At 40.7% G+C, this 22063-nt stretch overlaps 1 protein-coding gene across 1 annotated transcript in view; it reads left to right on the top strand.

Annotated features, from left to right (window-relative positions):
- Window positions 1-22063, top strand: part of GRIN2A (glutamate ionotropic receptor NMDA type subunit 2A) — a 157135-nt gene that overhangs the window by 125546 nt on the left and 9526 nt on the right. The window contains exons 10-11 of the mRNA XM_053957521.1: window positions 1569-1729; window positions 15044-15231. Of these exons, the coding sequence (XP_053813496.1) occupies window positions 1569-1729; window positions 15044-15231 (349 nt within the window). The remainder of the gene's footprint in view (window positions 1-1568; window positions 1730-15043; window positions 15232-22063) is intronic.

Below are 22063 nucleotides of genomic sequence, written 5' to 3'. Positions count from 1 at the left end.
AAAAGCAGGGTTTGTTTCATTGCTGCATAATAAACTCAGAAATGGAGATAGCAAATATAGACTAAGAATCATGAGTAGTGTACAGTGTAATTTTGGTGCATGGGTCAATTACTATGTGTAAAAGTAGTAGCAAAGTTATAATTTAAACAGTAAAGCTCTGAAAAGGGGAAATGAGGAAACTAAGACATCTGTTAGCTAAACAAATAGAGAAAAATAGAGTTCGTTCCTTTATGCTTTGTCAAAATATGCTTAATTAAAATGAAGCATTTAATTGTAGTTCTGTAACAAGAAAATGGTGTTGTAGCAATAATTTCACAGTCAAGGTTTGATGGAATTGAAAATACTCCCATTTTTTGTATAAACCCATTTGGATTCTCTTTGCAAATTGGTACTGGATCTTGGGAATTCTTGATGCCCTGAGACCAAATGTTAAAAAGAGAAATATTTCATATGGAGCCCCAAAGGAATCAGCAGCTGTATAAATATTTGGCATCTCTTGCAGCACAGGATATATAGATTGCTCTTCTAACTTCAGCAATAAAAACAGAGTGCATTTAGAGTGGAATTCATGAGTGACTGCTTTTATCAATGCTCAATTCAATTTCCTCATTAGCCAATAATTCCTCTAATCTGAGTGACCTTTTTCATTTGTTTCTTAAAGAGACATTTTAATCCTAAATTGTCACTTGGGTTTTAAAGGAAGATGTTGAAAAGGTGCATATAAAATTTTCAGGTCTGTTAGCAAAAAGTTTATGTGAGATTATTTGAAGGATTGCCAAGTGTGAAGCCTGAATGTGCCCTGAGCTATTGCCATTCCTTTGCAGATCCCCCCTGGCTGGTTCATCTGTGCTGATGCAATAGTGATAGAGAGAGTAAAATAGTAGAATAAACCTATGTGTCCTCAAGCAAATGGTTCATAGTTTGAAATGGTAGGGTTGAACAGGGACTAGGATTACAGGTGTGGGAGCTCTAGAAGCCCTTCTCATATCAACCACTGAGTTGCTGAGCCCCTGTGGAAGCTGCCAGAGTTTTTATTCCCCTCCAGTCATGGGTGGAAGGAAACTCCCTGACTCTGCCTCTCCCTGGCACAGATTCCTGCAATCCCTGGCACCCTCAGGATTGGGCATTGGGCTCCCTGTTGAGTACTGTGGATGATCCTTTTCCCATCTTCCTGATGGGGAATCACAATGTCCCAGCTGAGATGGAAGTGTGAAATGACTATGAACAAAACACTTTTCCTTTGGTTGCAGTTTGCCAGTGTGTTTGGGTTCCCTAGAGAGGTGCTGGCAGATGAGGATCTGCTCCAGTTTCTGCTGTCCTGCCATAGTGGAAAGCATGGGAGAGAGTCACATTTGAGTGGCAAAATGGAGCTGGTTTTACCTGGGATGTAGATGATGTTCAGTTGGCATGAAGACAGTTTCTGGTATAATAGGCCTGAATTGACCCACAGCATTTGCCTAGAAGAAATTTGAGGCAATTTACACAACTTCTGTGTTTTTCAACCTGAAATTGCTCTTCACATTTTGAATGCCTGAAACACTTTGCTTATCCCCTTTCTTTATCTCTAGTTTCAAAGGCCACATGATTATTCACCTCCTTTTCGGTTTGGAACGGTCCCAAATGGAAGCACTGAGAGGAACATCCGAAACAACTACCCTGATATGCACCTTTACATGACCAAGTTTAACCAGAAAGGAGTCGAAGATGCCTTGGTCAGCTTGAAAACTGGGTGAGTTTTTTTCCCATGGTTTTTAAAAAATGCTGTAAATTTTTCAGAAACAGAGAACTATAGATCTGTGCTTTCTGTGGTACTGAACAGACTCATGTCAGGCTGCTGTGTAGTACATGGCACTTTTATTTTTTTCAACTGCACTGTACAGTTACCAAAAAGGAAAATGATTGACTGTGATTTCTATGGTTGTTTTAAAATTACATGGTAGCTTCAATGTCCTATTAATGTGTATTGGATTTGAAGACAGTGCAGTCTCTTGTTATCTTTGCAGTGCTGCCTAATCCTGCTTCTGACAATCTTGGTAAATATTCTGGTAAATGTTATTGTCCTTCTTTCTTAAGATCTGAGATTTAGTCTTGAGGGCCAGCCATCCTTTTCTCTCTGAAGTAGCCCAATCTGCCTGGTTGAACAAAGAGACAAATTTCCATTATTAATCCTCCAAAGGTATGAGAGTGACTCATTGCTCATATCATCATTCATCTGGGTGACAGTAATCTGCTAGCTCTAAACATTTAGGCTTGATAGCAGCACAATTATATTTGTTAATAATATAATATCCGTAATAATATTAATTTCTCAATGTAGGCTTTTTAGATTTTGTTTTGAGGTGAGAAGTTACTTTAGTGGGTTTAAATATATTTACTCTAGGAGCTATTTCAATGAACATCTCTCCTTATTTATGGTGAACACAGGACACGTTTCTTCCTATGCTAAAATACCCTGTTTTGATCCTTTTTGGGGAACTGCTTCTCCTTTTAATTTTTACTCCCCTTCTGCCAAACCTGTATGAGAGTGTAATGTATTACTTAAGCAAAACACCTTGAAATCCTGAAATCTTTCCTTAGAGTGAAGACTCCCTTCTTTAAAAAGTTCTCCTTCCAGCTGTTTCCTTCTCTTCTGTCTCCTTGCTGCTGTCTGGACTCTGTCTGCCCTCATTTCTCCAGGCATTCTCAGCTGGCACTTCCCAGGCCTGGTTTGTCCCATCCCAGGCCAGATGTGTAACATTGCGTGAGATCAGCCTTGCCCAGGGGCTTCCAGACTGCAGCTCCTGCTCTGACCGAGCCTGTGCAGGTCACATTTCCTGGGTGACAGCTGAATTATGCATTAGAGATAGACAGCTGGATCCTACCGTTCCTGCTGGGAATTTTTGAAGAAGGAGATGTCCTGATTTCAGCTATCTGTAGGACTTGTTCTGTTGGATGGACAGTTTATTTAGGGGATGTACACTGCTTGTACTTTTCACTAACCATTTGTGCTACTGCAAGCCCTGAAAAACTGCTGTTAGCTTGAAAATCAGGCCACTCCTCAGACACTTAAGTGTGAAAAGAGGGGGGCCAGCCTGACTGCAGGGCTGTTCAGGATGTTCACTAAAACTGAGGCTGTCTGCTCCTGGGCCAGCTGATGGTCCTTCTCAAGAGCTTTGCTCCTTTTGACAGCATCAGCTATTCATTTTTGACGGATTCCTTTTCCCCTGCTGAAGTTTCTTTCCTCTTCTGAGTGATTGCTCTGTGTGGATACCCCCAGGTGTCTGCCTTGCTCCCCTTGACTGATATTTCTGTAGCAGATGGTACAAATAAACTTCTGGGTCAATACAAGTAACTGCTACCTCCAGCTGTGCTCCTTGGGATTTTGTCTGGTGGCACCTGCAGAAGGATTGAACAGCAGCATGCCAGCTGCTTTCAGACTCATACTCTTCAAAAACAATTTTTCTTTTTTTCTGCCAAAATTTCTGTTCTTCAGCATACAGAATTGTATCTTCTTTCTCTCCCTCATGATTTCATTGACCACATTCTTTCTCTCTTCAGTGTAAAATTTGCCCTTTCATCTTTAAATAAACTTGATGAAGTCTAGTTGAGACATGTTTCATTTCCTTCTCTCCCTGATTCACTGGATTCCATGATATTTAGTACATCTGGTCCCATGGAGTCTGTGTTTCTATGGCTCTTTTGAGGATGACTCATCTCTTCTTCCTCAAACTGCTTCTGCTTTCAAACAAATATATAATTTCTATTTTCCTCTTCTGTGTGTGTATTCTGTTCACCTTATTACAGCTAATTTGTCTCTTTTTTCATCTTTATCTCTTTTCAAAACTATTCTTGTACTTTTATCTTTTTTTTTTTTTTTTTTTTTTTTTTTTTATCCTTGGGGATAAAACAAGCAACTTCTCTTATCCATGGTAGGACTTGCTGCTTCTGCACAGCTTTTTGAAAATGAACTATCTGATAATTTTAGTCTTAGTCTATAGACTGAGAAGGACTTGCAAAGAATCTGGTTGATAATTGCTGCTGTGAGTTCAAATAAATATGAACTGTGTTATCCCTGAAGTGTTTGTATAACTTGTATTTCCAATCTCACTTTAAAAACTACTTTTGCTTAATTGGAGACATGAGGTTTAGTCCCTTTTAATTACTTTTATATAGTGTTTGGTTCTAATTTCAAGATGGAGCAAAAAATACCAGCAGTGAAGCAATGCTAATGACTGAATAATGCCATACATTGTGATCTAAATAAAATGAAATTGTAAAGTAGCATCTTGTCACTGTTCAGTCTGGTTTTGCTGTATCTCAAACAAAGTCTTTTGATCAACTTTAATTAGCATTAATGCCTTGAGATGTATTGGAAATATCTTGATCTTTGAGACCATTGTGTTTAATACATAATGTTATTGAGTTGAAGTGGAAGGAGAAAGTGGGAAGACAAACATAAAATTTCACATGCAGAGATTTCTGAAAACAAATTAAAAACCAAACTGCTGTGTGCTTTCTTGCTTTCTTTCTTCTTGCTTTCTTTCAAGAAGTGGAAAATCAGCTGCTTCTGTCCAGAAAAAGCCTGGGGGGGAGAAATAGGGATAGAAATATGTATGAAATAAATGGTATTCCTGCCTTTATTTCCAGGTCAGGTGTAAGGGTTAGATAAGACTTGTGTTGGAGTACTGCTGTACATGCAGAGGTGAATGTGCTCATGTCTGTGTCTGGGAAGCCTTGAAAGCACACCCAGCCCCTTTCTGATTTCATCTTTGAGAGGTGAAGCTGGTACTGTTTCAGAAATTAACGTGCAAGGAAAGCATCTGCCTTTGTTTTTTTTAATTAGAACAAGCAACTTCCTTGCATGGGCAATAGGCTTGGACCTATCTTGTTCCATTAGCATCAAAAATGTTTGAGATTATCACCTGGGAAATGCTGCAAATCAAAGTGGAAATGAGATTTTTGTGTTAGTCTGACATTGACATTCCACCTACTCCCTCAGGTGAATCCCCATAGGGGGTTCACTGCAGCTTGTTCATGAAGGCTGTTCAGGGGTGAAGGCAAAGTTATCAACTTTATTGGTTTTTCCTTTTTCATATGAAATCAACCTTTGTTTCTGAAAAGATCTTAAAAAAAAATTCTGTAAAGACTCAGTAATATCCATCTCTTGTAACTAGGGTCTTATTTCTATTTTCTTCCATTTCCCAGGAAGCTGCTGAAACACCATTTGAACAGCAGAAATTTATTAATTTAATGTGTCAGTGTGCAACCAGGTCTGTTAAAAAGGAAGATCTTGTTATTGAAGCACTACTTGATAATTTTCAAAATGGCAAAATATTGCCCCTCCTTCAATGCAGTTTGCTACTGAAAGCAATCTTATAAACTTGTCAAAATGTGTACTTGTGTTTTTCACTAAATTTCACGCGTTTAAGGGATCAGGTGGTCCACATGTGCTGTGCTACGTGTGGAGCTTGGGATTGCTCCTTAGGCAGGACCAAGCAGCTCAGGGCTTCTGTAGGGTTTTGTTCCTTAATGAGAAGAGAAATGGCAGTTGTTGCCCTGAGCATTGCTCAGAAGAGCAGAGTCTGTAAGGCATTAGCTAATGTGTTCTTGGTGGGAGTGCCCAGCTCTGCCAGAGCCGTGGAGGCTCCTCTGAGCTCCTGAGATGTTTATTGATCAAATACAGCCTTGAAAATGCATTGCAAGCATTTCTGTCCATGCTGCATTTAATTGATCTACATTTCTGGAACCCTGTGTACCAGGGGGACAGATCCTATTGATTGTGCTTTTTGAAGAGAGAATAAGTTCTCAAATAGGAAGTCATTAATTATTGTGTTATGTTTGCAGTGGCTCTTTGGGTGTGCCTCCTTCTGTTTGCCTGGCTATATTTTTCCTGAAGAGATTATAGTTAAAGGATGTCATCTTTTTGCAGGCAAAGCGACCTTCCAGTTGCAGTTCTCTGGTGTGGGTTGTATGAGCTCATAGCTCTTGAGTTTGCACGCAGTGTTTCTATTTGTGGCTGTAAAACTGTCAAGAGGAGAAATTGCAATGGCAATAAACTGGAAATTCATTTCATGTTCTCACCTTTGCCCCAGCACATCTACAGTGGCATATAGTCTGGGATTTAACTGCTAATGGCTGAAATGAGAAAATTTAATTGGGAGAGGCTCTTTTTACTGTAGGGATAAAATGGGAAATGTTTGCTTGCCTGTTGCCCGTCACTTCTTTTCAAGGGAGCTGCAGGAATGAGTCCCTGGTGTTCCCCAGGCAAACAGCCCCATGTGCAGCTGCAGATCCCCTGGCTGTCATGAGTGCTTTACAGCTTTTATTGCCAGCCACAGCTGTGACTGTGTGTTCAGGGATTTGATGCTAAAGTTTACTTGGGACTTCATCTGCCTTGCTGTTAAAGACAGCAGTGCTTGTGTTGATACACATCAGTTGAGCACCTTATTCCCACGTCCTCTCTGACATGCTGATGGAATTACAGAGCTGCTTGGAAAGGCTGCTGTGGTGACAGCATGTTTGCACTGCCACAGCAGCAATGGCCTCAGCTGTGCTGGGTTATCAGATGTGAAGGGTTACATCCCCATGATTTATGAGCTGCCCCTGAGGAGCTGCTCTCCGCCTGCAGGCTGTTCTGAGCTGTCACTTTGACAGGGACACGTGATGGTTGTATCCTCAGCATCCTTTAATGACAAGTTATAATGCCAGCAGAAACACCTGGAAGCAGTGCAAATGGCATGAGGAGTTATTTCCTCCCTGCAAGCCCCCTCTCCCATGTGAAAAGAACATGATTATTAACATGTTTTATAGAATCTTACAGCACTAAGCAGAGCGAGCGCACGAGAAGACCCCAGAAGGCCCCAATGGCCTTTTAACCCCATCTGTGAGTTTATTGGCCTGAATTGGATTTTTGTTGCTCTCACAGTGATTATAAATTATCCAATTCACAGCCTCACACACTCTGTTATTTGTTGAACAAATACAACCAGGTCAGAGGCTGAGCTGGCAGCCTCTGCAGCATGGCACAGGCATAACCAGGAGGCAAACATCCCTGTTTCCATTAGCTGCAGCACAGTTGGGATTGTGCCCAGCAGGTGCTGCAGCTAATTAGGACTGCCAATTAAGCAGTGATGTGCCTAAAGTTAAAGTCAAACCCAACTTGTCTTTTAGGCAGCCAGCTGACATCTCTCCACTTCAATGCAAAACCAATTTTAATATTTTTTATTTTTACAGAAAAAATATCATCAACATTTTGACCAAAGGAAAAACTTCCTAGTTTTTGTTTTTTCTGTGGTTCATACCTTTTCACCTCATAAGAGGAGGGCAAGCTGTGAGAGAAGTTGTCTGTTTGAAAGAAAAGTGATATATTTTAATTTTTCACTAAAAGCACACATTCTTCATTGTTCTCATGGGGATACATTAGCAGCTTACAACTAGAACTCACAGAAACATCCAAATCTTTAATCAAATTTTTAAGGGTTAACAGGGATGGTTAACTCTGTTAAAACCCAATTTTTAACAGGCGTGGTTGACTCTGAAGAGTGTTTGAGGGAGAAAGGAAAAGGCCTGTAGGCAGCATGAGATATCTGTAGTCATAATAATTTATTGCTTGCAACCCTCCAGGATACCTGCTATGATACAGGAAGAGAGAGCACCATGTATGGGTGCTCTCATCCTAGAAACACAGGGAAAGCATCAAAGAGCACTGAACAAAGATCCTGAACTACCTGGGACAGCCAGGTGTTTGCTGTGCTCCAGGGTGTCTACTTACCACTATCAGTTTTGACAGTAAGCACTAAATTATTGTACAAATACGAATACACTTTCCTTAAAACTGTCTGAAGGAGCTAAAAGGTGAATAACTGTTTCCTTCCTGACCTTCTGTAAAAAAAATCTCTGTTAAACAGTTTGGCCCATTCAAGGTTTTCTGTCCTGGCTGACCAAGTTCAGACAACTTCTGCAATCAATAACTTCATTTAATTTGGCATCAGATGGCTGGGGTAACTTAATTTCAATTTACATTACGATGCTTTTTGTGGTGGTTTAATCTAATGTATGTTTCAGTGTTCACTCTAATGTTAATTTTGGCACTGTGCTCTGCAGGGAATGATTTCAAATGGATGTTCCAGCTGTAGCCACACGAGCTAAGAATTGGAAAGCTGGTTTGCAACTGGGCAACTGCTGTCTGTGCCAGAGGGCTGCAGAGATGTGAAAACATTTAAATTTGCTGTTCCATCTAGGAATATTTTTCAGAGGGACCTCTTCAGTATCAATTCTGAAATCTAGTTCTTAAAAGAAATGTGTGGCTGAATAAGCACAGCTTTCATTTCACTGCTGAAGTGAGCAGAGTTCAGCACTACAAGCTGCCAGCTCAGGCTTAAAGACTCCTATGGCATTTCCACTCATGGCAGGATTTTCTGGCATCAGTTTTTCTGATGGCCAATTCCTGTTTCCCCATAACTTGCTGGCTTTCAGGAAATGCAATTATTCTCATATTCTTATAATTCTAACATTTTTGAGAATTTCCTTCTTCCGGCCAGAAGGTCACGTCTTTTGCCACCTTTTTTTTAAGGAAAGAAAAACGAACAACCCTGTTTCTCCTGTTCATCTGGTGCATAGAAACTTTCCTGTAGGAAAAAATAATTTTTAGTAATTTATTTCCAATTCCTTTACTCAGTACCTGAGTGCTCTTCTGGTGGTTTTTTTTTTTTTTTTTTTTTTTTTTTTTTTTTTTTTTTGTTTTTTTTTTGATTGTGTTTTTGTTTTTTTTAAAGATTACTTCCTTTGTCTGCATTATAGCTTTTTTTAGGTAATGCTGTTATCTAATACCTCTAAATATTACAAATAGTCTGGAACTAAAACGAACAGGTGGAAGTAGCTGTGTGCCATCTAACCCCCATTCTTTTCAGAAGCTATTCTGAGTTTTAGTCTTCATTTCATTTGGGGTTGAGATCAGGTACTTGGTGAGCTGTGCTGAATTTATCCTTCATTATATTATTGTAACTGGGACAAAATCTTTAATCTAAAAATACATTCCCCCCACTCAGCTCTTCAAGTTTTGTGTTTTGATAAACTGATGCGTTGCAAAAACTTCTTGGCTTGGCTTCTGAGATGTGAAGTGGGACAATCTTCCTTTGTATAAATTAATCATAAAGGCACACTAAATTTTCCATTATTTTGTTGCTAAGGGAAATGTTACAGGGACTGGGAAGGTGTTTGGGCAGAGGGATGGTGGATGGGAGCCCCCGTGAGTGAGGAGGGTGAATGTACCCATGCAGATAACCATAGCCAAGGGAGGTTCTCTGTGGCTTTCCTGGCAGCTGGGATTGCCCTGACAGGCAAGGTGAAGCCTCCACAACCTCTCATGGTGGTGCTAATATCTGTCAGAACCTGCTCTTTCAAATTTTGTCTGTGTTTCCTGTGTGAAGATTGAAGTGAGGATAGTTTAAGCTGAGAGAAGAGTTGAAAGCTGTTCTGTGCTCATGAGCTCATCATTTAAACTGTGTTATACTTTGCTCACCTGCGTTGTTGCAGGGGGTGGTTGTTCAATTTTCCCCTAATGAATTGGCAATATCAAGATGTCAAGAAATCCACTCAGCGTGTGTGAAGTTCAGGTCGGTGAGGAGCCATTTGAATATGTACTGAAAGATAAAGTCACTGCTGGTGATGAAGTGCATCAGATAACCTGAAATGCATTTTAGTCAAAACTGTGTAAGAGAAATCAACAGTCTTTCATGCTAAAGGTTAAATATCTGCTTTTGCTCCATCAGTATCAAAGTGTCACTTCAGACACTTTCATGGAAGCCTCATCTTCAGAGCAGCATTCTTTCCCTTTGATTGCTGTGTCGTTCCACAGTGACCTTTCAGCGCTGGATCCCCAGGACACAGAGACACAAATGATGTTCTCCCTCATTGTTCACTCTTGACATACTTTCTTTTATCCCTTCTGTGGACAAAGAAGGGATGAAATGAAAGTTTATAATGTAAACCCATCAGATCTTACCGACAGTGTGTTTGTACTCGCTGCCTTCCCAACACTGCTATTGATGATCTCTAAAAATATATGCTTAAATTTAATCCCGCCTTAAGTGAACACCATGTTTTTGTTTTTGGTTTTTTTTTTTTTGCCTAATGTCATTGTGGCTCCAGAACTACTGATCAGATTGGCATTTTAGATTTTTACTTCTCATTCCATCAAGAGAACAAAATAATTGAAGGATCATGTAGTTGGTTAAGGAAGCAAAGGACCATTTTTCAATTGTGTTATACTTCTGTTGTTAAGGGAGAAGTGACTAATAAAGGAGCATTTGTCTCATCTTCCTTTTCAGTTTTCATCATAGGAATTTTATGAAAAGCTGTGTCAATAATAAAGATGGGGAAAATTATAGGGAAGCGTTTTCAACTTTTCTGAAATTGCTTTTCTGTACCTTTTTCTTTAACTTAAATTTTCTCTACACAGGCAATTTTGCATGTGTGCAGCAATGCTTGAGAATGAGTTTTTGCAATAGCTATTCTGATTTTTCAACTCTTATCCTTCTTGATGAATCATAAATGTTTAGTTATGGGACTGTCCACACTTATTTTTCACTTCAAATTATTACATTCAGCAATGCCCTTTTGGGTTTTTCTAGAACTATTCCAATTCATTATTTCATACCACCTGATGTTCTCTGATACTGTGAGATAAAATTCTTGGTGCTTGCTTGATGATGAAGGACATTTGCCTTTGTAGTGACTGTTATATAAATATTCCTTTGTAGTGACTGTTATATAAACATTCCAAACAGTTTATTTTTCCTGCTAGCCAGGATTATTGCAGTAGTTGTGAGGAAGTTTGCAGGCCACAGCTCTGTGGTCCTGCTGCCCTGCACTGGCTGGAGGTGCCGGGCCTGTCTGACCAGTTCACTGCAGTTATGAACCTGCTCTCGCATTCCAGCCTTGGCAGCTCTCTCTCAGCTCTCTAGTATTTCTTACCAGTTTATCTGAACCTCCACAATGTGACAAAGCTTTTCACTCCCTGGTGTGGCTGCACTGAGCTGACAAGTGAGTTGTTCATTTGTACATGACTGAGGCTTGCAGGAGGCTCTGAGCCCCTGTGGGTCGTGGTCAGTGCTCGGCGTGGAAGCTGCTCTGCACTGAGGGTGTGACCTCAGCAGCAGCGTGCTCAGCTTGCAGCCCACTGCACTTTTGCTGCCACAGGAATCAACACCTGGGGCTTGCCAGTCTCTGTAGAAAGAAAAGGGAGAGCTGGAGGTCCAGGCTTCCCAGTCCTGCCTGGAGAATGACAAGATAAGGATGGGCTCCTGTGTCCAGCAGTCCCTGCCATGTACCCAGCCTGGCTGTTCCATCAGAGCCCAGCAAAACAGCAGCTGTGGCTTTTCCCACACAGATATGGCAGGAAGGAATGTCCCCTGTGTTCCCAACAGCCTTCTGGCCTGCGCACATCCCTACATTGTCTTCTTCCAGGGCTGATCTAGCTGCCAGCTTTGCCAACAGCTAAGAAAGGGTCACATTTTTAGATTTGCCCAGATTTTGCTGTCTCCATTTTTGGAAACACTAATTGAGAAATGTTTATAGTTATCTGAAAGTTCTTAAAAATTTGGAATGCCAGAAATTCACCTCCTAGTGATGGAAGAGTTGGGTGCCCTAAAATCTGAGAGCTTCAGTTGGGTCTTGTTCCTCCCTGCCCACGCTGCAGGGGTACAGTGTGTTCTGGAGCTTTGCAGGAACAGTACTTCTGTAATCAGCACACGATGAAGAGATGATTAAGCCTTGAGAGGTTATAAGAGTTATGCTGGAAATGCAGAAAATATATTGTGAATATAAGTTTGCATTTGTGGACACCAAGAGTTTTTCAGAGCAATCAATTTTTGATTTACAGTTAAGACATTGGGCAGCGACTGACAGCAGAACCTTCAGCTCTCAGCATCTGTCAGGGAAGTACCTCATGTTTTTAAATTGATTTGTGTAATGGGATTTGTTGTGACCTTATAGAAGTAGTATAGAAAAAGTCCTCAAAAGTAAAGCCTTCTGCATCCTCAGAACCTGTTCCATGTGTGAGCACTGACTGATCCCAGACTCCTGGGAAACTGGGGGGGCGCTTCCACAGTGAGTGAGTGAAACTCTGTCTGTGCTTTGTCTTTCTGTCCCAAGGTTTTCCTGCAGTGCTCAGTAACTAAGGGGGCAAACTGCATGTGAAGAGTGTAATTTCAGAGGTGGCACAAGGATTTTGCCCTGGAGTCTTTAGCAAAGAGATCTTCTTCCTTTGTATTTCTGACTGAGACTGTTTTGACAGAAGAATAGCTGACTCTTTATATTTTCTCTGTGTTTAACAGCATATGTTTTATGTGCTTGCATTGCAAAACTATAAATCCCAGAACAAACAGATGACAAATTCCAGAGTGTGTTTTAAGTTGTCTGGTTGCAGCAGTGTCTGTACCCATGGAGAGAGCAACACCGCAAAATACCTTCCAGTCCCTGAGCCGTGAGCATCCTCTGAGAGGGGAAGAGTTCCTTCCCCTTCCCCTTCCCCTTCCCCTTCCCCTTCCCCTTCCCCTTCCCCTCCCCCTCCCCTCGTTCCCTCCCTCCCCACAGATATCTGTGGGTGTCAGCGAGCAAGGCTGAGCTGTATTGATTTGGGTAATTGTCTGCTGTAGATCAGAAAAGCTACAATATCCTGAGGGTACAGCAGGCAAGTTTGTGGGGTTTTTTTTCCACTGTGAGGACATAGATTTTTCGTTTTGGTCTTCATACAAGCAGAGATTGTCTATAAAATGCTGCATCAAAGCCCATAATTTAGAAAACGCTGATCTTTTGTTGAGTGTTGCAGGCTTGGGCAGTGCCCCAGCACTCTCTTGACTCTTTCCAATTTAATTACCCCCAGTGCCAGGTTGCCATCCGTGTTTTATTTATGGATTGAATTTGTGACATCGCCTACCAGATGTTTAGTGGTTTTCTGCATATTAAATTATCCATTTAAAGGAAGGAGGAAACCAGATTTTGAGCATTGCTGGAGCTAATCTGAGTTTTAAACTGAATTTTAGGGAAGAGGAAAAAAGCAAGAGAACTGATGGCCCAACTATTTTTTTTTAATGGTTGCATGAACCACCTGTACTCTGAATTAACCACTTCACTAAATTTCAATTAGATGACTTGAATGGTGACTGTTGGGATAAATATCCTTGAAGAAAAGCAATAAAGAACAGTAATTAGTGGCAGGAAGTTCCGTTTTCCATGACAGCAGACAAAATCCAACACTTAATTCTCTCCTGGTATTACTCTTGGTTTAATGTGAGGTAGACACATGTTTCTTGAGTGCCACATTTTTGGTATTTGATTTAGTGTTCTGAAAATGTTAGGGTTCTTGTTGATTGATTATTTATGAATAAACTTTGAATTATGATATGCATGAAAGCTCATTGGGGCTTTTTTCCTCTTAGTAGTCAAAATGTGATATGTCTAGGTCTTGCTCCATTCTGTGGGTATAAATGAAAAGCTTTATCAGCATAAACTGGTTTAAGCTTAGTAGCAAGCGTGACTCCAAAACTTCATAGCAGCAGAAGTCACAACTGGTGCATCCTGATATAATGTAATTGAAGCTGATGCTGTTGTACCTGTTTGTGCCACAATACATTTATTTTTACAGCTGCCTTTCCGTGGAGACAGGCCCCAACTGTTGGTGGGCAGTGTTGTGCCAAGCTGTGTCAGCTGCAGCCCATCAGATGGTTTCAGCAGTGCTGCAGGTGATGCTCTGTGCCTCTGCAGAGCAGAGCTGGCAGTACCTGGGGCTGCACAGCCCGTGGGGGAGGCAGTGTGGAGACTCCTCCACACCATCCAGCAAAGCCAATTGTGTGGCCGTGTCCTTCCTGCTCCTCTGACTTCCTAGGGGATCACAAAGATGCTGGGAAGGGAGGGTGTGTTCCTGGGAATGGGGTGGCTTTGCTTTTGTGTGTCATTCAGGTGAGGTTGGTGCTGAGGCCCCAACAGCTTTTTCCTCTTGCTGTTGTAGGCTGCTGCTCTTTCTGCAAGTAGTAAACATCTTAAAAGGTTTTGGCTGCAGATGAGGACAGTAATGCAAAATAAAGCTTTATCTGCTTCTTTTTGAAGCTTGCAGATGAATTTTTGGCAGTGTAAGAATGCCTTTTCTTTGCCTGGGATCTGCTGCTGTCAAGTGATTGTGCTTCCAAATGGCCTCCTCTTCTTTATGTGCCTTTTCACTGCCTTCACTTGTGAAACATCCATGCACCTGCCTTCTAACTTGCTTTATGGTACTTCTGAGAAGTATCCCTGGAGGACATTGCTTCTTTTCCTTTCTTTACTGGACTTGTTTTCCACTCTTATTGTGTTCCCTGTATTCTTCAGAGAATGGGATTATCCCATTCTTCCATTTTTAGGTAGATGGAGTAAAAGGCTTAAACTTTTTCACAAGTTTCTTTCTTCCTGCTGTGCTCCAGATACACGAATAATATGTTTGGAACTGTGAATCATAAAGAAATATTTTCTATCATATTTAAGTGGGATTTAGGTAGCTTTATGAGATATGCTCCAGTATATCAAGGACTTTGTCTTATCAAGGACTTAACCTCCACCTTCACTGTTTATTTTTGGAAAGAGAAGTAAAACAAAGGTGTGTATGTAAAACTGGTAAATGTTTTCAATCTCCTTCAGTATTTTAAATAAACTAATTGTCTATTGTTGCTTCAATGATACGTTCCCTGCTGTAATTTCTATTCGTTTTGGAGACCATTTTTAATCTCAAGAGCATACCATCCCCCCATACCAAGAGCAAAGATATCAGGGCAAGACATTTTGTAGATTGGTTTCTCCTGCTCAGTATTTTTTAACAGCATCCCTTAAAATAGAAATGCAAAACTATGTGTCCTACTTTCCCCTCACTAAAATAGATGCCTTTTGTTAATTTTAGATACAGCAGAGCAGGATATGTAATTAATTATATCAAAGAATCCATATGATATTCAACAGGGTCCTAACATCAAGGACAAAAGAAGTCTGACAACAGCTGTCCCTAATGATTTGGTTTGTAAAATATTTTCTTTTATTTCAGGAAGTTGGATGCTTTTATCTATGATGCAGCAGTGCTGAATTACAAGGCTGGAAGAGATGAAGGCTGCAAACTTGTCACAATAGGCAGTGGGTACATCTTTGCCACCACTGGCTATGGGATTGCTCTCCAGAAAGGATCACCTTGGAAGAGACAAATTGATCTCGCACTCCTTCAGTTTGTGGGAGATGGTAGGGACCAAGCTTTTTTCCTTTCTTTTCTTTCTCTGTGTATGCACAGTTAATTCAGTTTTAGTAGCTCTGAGCCTGCTAGTACTGTTCTCTTGAAGTCTTTAAAATAATAATAATAATAAAAAAAGTTAAAACAAAATAAAATTACTTCTTGGTGCTGAGACAGGAGCTCTCTTCCACTCAATTCTAACTCACCTCACTGCCAAGGGCATCAGCCTCTATTTTCAGAAAGTGTTTTCATATACATCACAAAGGAAAGCTGGCCTAAGTGTTAGAGAGCATTTATCCATTTATTTATTTCCTTTATTTTTGTCTCTGAGCAATTCCTTAGTAGACGAGTTATCTTTCAGCATGACTGTTTTGCTATTAAAAAGTGTTTAGCTCAGTTCTGAACTGATGTGTGAGATCCCTACTCTAGGATGGTTTCATTCAAACTGCTGGTGAAAGAATGTCTATGAAATTGAATTAGGGTGACTAGTTTAATTGTTCTTCAAACAAATATTTTTTTATTCTAACATGAAATAGAAGAATTGTAGGTCCTCTTGGCACGTCTGTCCTGCAGTAGAAAACATGCTGCACATCTTTGATATATTTGAAAACAGCAATGATGACTCAGTCTCCACAGAGGGTATGAACTCCTTTTTGGTTGTAGAAAGCTTCGTGTTTCACCTGTGGAAGCAAATAGAAATATGGTAATTAAACATTTTCTGTGGTGTGACTGATGAAATCCTCTATCAGATTGGAATATGGTGTGTATTACATATTTGTTTTTTTTACATAGCTGTGTGTGTTGAGTCTACATTTCTCTATCAGTGAAAGAGAGAGCTTTATCAAAAGATAAATATGGGTTTAATGTCACCAGTAACAAGTAATTGAGGGTAAGAATGGTGAATTTCAGTGTAAGAGGAATGGCAGAGAGCAGGACTTAGCATAGTGGCCTCCTGTTCCATAAACCACAGGACATTAATTTTCATGGGGCAGACAATAATGAGTGTGTAAGTCTTCCAGCACATGGATTTTACTCCTGTTGTAACATTAAACAACTGAAAGAGGCATCATCATCATGACTGCTGCATTTTATCTGGTGTATATATGGAAATAATAGTGTCATCATATCCATCTGTTGGGTTTAGAGAGGCCGTGGAAGAAACCTCTCTAACTTGGGTGAGGGAATGACTAGATGACCTGCAATGGCTGCCTTTCAAACATTCACATATTCTTGAATGTTATTTTCTGTTTGAGTAATACTGTTAAGAATTATTAGGTGCTATAATTTGGAGCCATTTTTAAATGAGGAATTTGAATCAGAGAAGTTGAATTATTGGTCCCATACTAAAGAAGAAAAATCTTCTGTAGCCTGAGGGAGGATCTGAGTTGTCTTTCTTAGTGTGGGCTAACCCCTCTAGATGTAGCCAGAGCAGCACTTGGATTTTCATTCCTTTAATTTTGCATTTCTTTCATGCTTACAACTTTAGCATTTTTGATACTTCTCATCCAACACAAAAAAAAAAATTAAATCACAGAGAAAGAAAATAAATTAAATAGAAGGGAAAGCACTTGAAGATATTTAAGAAAAATCTCATCAAAATACTGAAGGTGCAGCATTTTTCTGCTTCACCTCGACTCTGAATATCAGGTACAAAACAAAGTGGGTGGGAGCGAAGTTTGAAAAATATTACCCTGTGGTTACACTTTGACCTGTGGACTTCCATAGCATAGAAATGCTTATATCTTTAACTCATTTTTAGATGCTTAAAATAATTCAAATGAATTGTCTACAAAACTCAATATGAAAACTTACAGAATAGCAATACATATAGGGAAAACCCAGGTGAATGAAACCTCATTATGAAATATCTGTGCCCTGGCTCATCTTGCCCAGAAGATAAGCAAACATGTTGAATGCACAAACCATGGGAATTGTGAATACCTTTATGGCATTTTTTCATTACCGTTAGAAGTTACTCTGAACAACGCAGGAATGCTAAAACATTACTTTTCCTCATACGAAGAATCCCTAAATTTGTTTAGAAAATGGTGTGGGCTCTAGTAAAGAGAATAGTAGTTGGATATAATACTAGTTGGACATATAGGATGTGTAGAAATTCTTGTAGGTATGTTTCTTTTAGTCCCAGAACTGTTTGATACCTTTTCTCACTTTGTCTCACAGGTCTAGATGACCATTTTCAGGAAAAACAAACCCCAACTACCACTGACTTTCCACCAAATGTGAGGGGAAAAAAGAAAAAAAAATCAACAAAAAAGCCCTAATAATGAAATTTCTTCTACTGAGTTACAAAGTCCATTGCAGGTGAACTGGAACTAAACACCAAGAAATTAAATGTAAAGAGTAATTGCCCGGAACTAGCTCGACCTGATTTTGTAATCCATGTCTAACTTCAGTAGTTCGATGGATAATCTTTTTAGCTGTGAACTTACATAACTCTGTTTTGGTGAACTAGAAGGGATGGATCCAGAGTTCAGACCAACATCACTTTGCTGTATCACTAAAAATCTCTCTGAAGTTCTCTAGACTAAAAGCAAGTATGGTTGGGGGGGGAAAGTTTCATCCTAAGAGAGTACTCCTGGGAAAGCCCCAGTGGAGCCTGAATGAGGTTGTTTAAATAAATAGGCAAACACATACAAAGGCAGAAAACTTATTTCACATGTATTGCTTCTGTAGAATATATTATTCTCAAAGACTAAGCCTGTAAAACAGCAGAGCCCCGAGTAGGATTGAATTATTCTTCAGTATGTGTAACAGGGCATTCATCAGGGTATGGAATAATTTCAGTGAATGATTGTAAACTTAATGAGTTCCATAACTATAAGAAGAAAACATTCTAATGAGTTCAACAAACACAGTTTCTTCGTATGAATAATATGTTAATAAGAGGAAAAACCATTTTGGATTATACTATATACTTGGATAAGACCAAGTAATTTGTGTAAAAGTATATCTGATTGCACATACAAAAAAGCATGATCTCATCTCTTTTTTACATTTACCCAGTACTGAAATGGCCTTTTGAAATATATTTTAGAGCTTCCAGTTTCCTCTGCACATGTCTTTCTCCTGTGATTTTTCTTATTTGATTTTTTCCTTGCTGCTTCTCAATCATTCTCCTATCTATGCCAGTTCACTTGCACATTGAAATGAATTTTTTGTGCAGTGGATAGGAACCTCTTCCCTCTTCCTTGCTGATGTAAAACATCCAACTGAAGAATTAATTGCTTGTTCATACAGGGGCATCTTTTTGTACTCCTCAAAGCATGATGCTGTTTCTGCATTAAAGCCAATGATTTTGAGCCCTCTTTTTTAATCTTGTTGACACTGGGAAAAATTAACTAAATACAGAGGGATGTAGGCTTGTGATAGGGATAACTTCAAGCTCTCACTGAGTAGTTTATCTATACCTTTCTACATGAATAGTGTTCCCATCCTGAGGATAGTTCTGGCGGGTCCAATTACACTGACAATTATCAATCACACTGTGAGAGCAGCTCTGAAGTCTCAGTGTAAGGAAGCAGGTTACAAGATGCCAAATTTGTTACTCTAACAAGGAGGAAAAGAGGCAGAGCAAAGACAAATGGGAATGAGTTGCTGAGGAATTTAAAGAATAGCTACTTAATTGTCTCAGATGTATAATTATGCTCAAAAGGCTTCATCCCTTGGTCTGTGCAAGTTCACATACTTAGCCCTACTCATGGAAAGTCGAGATGAATAAGCATTTGTTAGTGTAAGATTAATTGCTTTGGAAATCTGAATCTTTTTTCTTATATAAAAGATATGAATGAAGTGCATTGCTAGTGAATTTCTGGCTTTGTTCATCTTGCTATCTGTACAGCACATCTCATTATCTGCAAAAGCTTTGAGTTGATGATTAGCATCTGCAGCTTTGTTTAAGATAGTTGATCATTGGGATGATTCTCTAAAGGCCAGTGGTGGTTGTGCTGCTTTTTTCATCTTGCTGTGGTCAGAAGATGAAACTTCCATTGTTTTTTAACAGAGAAATAAAAATATTTCTACTGAGACACAGAATCTCAATCTTCTATTGAGAAATAGAAGCACCCAGGAGTTCAGAAGCAACTCAAATGATACGGCTGCTAAGAAACAGCACCATCATTTTGTTTGGATCCTCCGCCCACGGCCACAGGAACGTGTCAGAACAGAAATGCCGTGCGCTGAGGAATGGCATGATCCCTGCTTTGATTTCTTTTCTGAACCTCTGTAGGAGCAGCTGGGCAGGCTGATGTCCCCAGCAGCAGCGTGGTACCTGGCAGCTGTCACTGCTGTGTGCACAGAGTGGGTGAGGTGCCAGCGGTGGGAGAGGGCTCGGGCACAGCCTGCAGCGTGCTGCAGCTCCGGACGTGGCATTTGGGAATGCACCCGTGCTCTTCCAGGAACAGCAGGAACTTTAGGCAGCTGTCTGCAGGCCCAGGTGTTGCTGATACTCCTCTGGCTTGGCATGCACGTGCCATCTAAAGAGTGATACTTTTTTTGAAAATATCCCGCCAAGTCATTTGGGAGGCATTGTTTCTGAAACCCATAGCACTCTGTCTTTGGGATTTGGTGTAGAACCACTGGTGCATAGAAAGTGAGGAGAATTTAGCTTTATCTTTCACTCTTTTTTTTTTTTTAAGTCTTTCTCCCATCTCTCTTTTTTCTTCTTTTTTTAAATTGTGATAAAATGAGATTACTGGACTACAAATGACAAAGCTGCTTCAGAATTTAGAGAGTAAGAGGGGTTCTGAGTGTGAATGGGATGAAGAGAAAGACAGCAAGGAGCCTTTAGCTATGAGGGATGCAGCACAATAGAGGGATAAAACACTCATGGCAGCAGAAATGGTTGGATGCAAGGAAGAGAAAAAGCTGGGTAAAGAGAGCAATTTTGGGCAGGAGTGTTGAATACCAGCCAGCTGGCCAGGTTATGCATATACTTGTCTGAGGTATTTGTAATGTATTGCACTACCTGCAGATTAAGAGCTCAGTTCAAAAGACAGTATGGGAAGAGATCTCCAGGAAGAGGGCAGATGGTGTAGCTGTATTAAGCCCTTAACCCTTGAAGCTGAAAAATTTAAAGCAATTAGAGACTCAGAGACATAAAGAAGAAAACTGGTTGTGGTCTGAGTTTCTACAGAGTCTGTTATCCCTTCCTAATATCTTTCAGTGCTGGTTAATCTTCATGTGCTTTTAGGGCAGCTTAGTACACTAAGAATTGTTTTCCTGGGTGGATAATTGCTTCCCAGTCCTTAAGGGTAGTAGGTAACTGTGGAAATGAGATTTGCCCCCTTACATCTGGAAGGGGAAAGCTCTTTGCTATTTTTTTCATATTTTAGCATAAGCTTTCCAAATCACTGTCTAGATTATAAGGAAGTGTGGCAGTGTGACTCACACGAGCTGATAAAGCCCATGAAGGAAATACGTATGTGATTATAAGGACATATTTTCGGTGTGTGCTGCTCAGGCAGAATACACCCACAATCACAGTGATTTTCTGTTTATATATTTAGTGTCCTCCTTAAGCAGTGGGTGGAACAAATGTGACTGAAGAGTGTGAGTGTATAAGTGGAGGGCGTTTGTGTAGCTGAACAAGAGTTAGAGGGATTGTAATATTGAAAGTCGTGCTTAGCAGTTTGTTAATTCATCCTTAACTAATGGGGACATGCAGAGTGAAGTCATTAGCTCACAGTAAGTTTATTGCTGTCAGTCATGTGTGTTCCTCTTGCTATTTTTGCAGGGGGAAATAACTCAGAAAATAAGACTGAGAGAGATTGTTTCGGGGGATCCAGGCTGAATTAGAAAAGTTGCTGTGCTTTTATATAATCTCTTCTCTGAAACATTCTGTATGGATCTTATAACTGGGTCAGATTGGAACTGATGAGCTTATTGAACCAAATGCACATCAATTCATTTGGCTGCCGACCCTGCTATTCAGGGGGAAACAACCTTTTATTTTAGAGTCCCCAAGTGGTGGGGTGGGTGCTTTCCTCCTCCTCTGTCACTTAGGAGTTCTACCACAGTAAATATGGAACGGTCTGTCCCTAAATTTGAAAACTACCTTTTGTCCAGCCTGAATAAGCAGGTGATTCTGTTAGTGCCACCAGGGTCTTTTGAAGATGCTGCCCTACATCTGACCAGTGTGAGTGTATATATTTAACCCTCCTGTTCATCATCTCTACTGCGTACATGCCAGTTTGCTGTGCTGACTGCTCAGGGTAGGGCTTTGCACGAGAGCCCCCGCCCCTGACGCTGTCACCAGCAGCCAGCTCCTTTGGCACCTTCTGCTGTGACACCGAGATCTCCTGCGGTGACCTGCTCCTGGCCCGTGCCTTACGCAAGTCCCAGGGAAGTGCTGCCTCCAGAGGTCTGCTGTACTTAACCAGCAAAGCAGCAAGGGTGCTGGGCTGCAGCTCTGCTTTCCCCACGGGGACAGGGCATCCTTTCCTCCTGCAGGATGTGCAGACTGCACAGAGCAGGGATGGCTGTGACGCGTGACACAACACAATGTATGGGAGAATTAATCTTTCCAGACAGCTCTCATTGATGCAAGGCAATGTTTTTTGGAGTCAAGGGTGGGTGACTGCCCATGCAGAGGCAGTTGCTGGTACAGCTGCTGAAGGGCCTGGCAGTTTGGTGCAGGTGTGCCTGGACTGGGGGTTCCAGTGCTCAGGTACTTGCAGGTGCCTTTGTGCCACGGAACCAAAAGGAACCTGGGGAAACCAGTAACCCCCCTAAAGAGTCCCAGAGAACTGGTGCATCTCAAGAGCCAGTGACACAGGCAGCTGGGCACCAGGGAAAGGTGGCACAGCCTGCTAAGGGCCCTGATGA

Source organism: Vidua chalybeata, chromosome 16 (assembly GCF_026979565.1).
Source record: "Vidua chalybeata isolate OUT-0048 chromosome 16, bVidCha1 merged haplotype, whole genome shotgun sequence".
Taxonomy (NCBI): Eukaryota; Metazoa; Chordata; class Aves; order Passeriformes; family Viduidae; genus Vidua; species Vidua chalybeata.
This window is presented reverse-complemented; position numbering and strand designations above follow the sequence as displayed.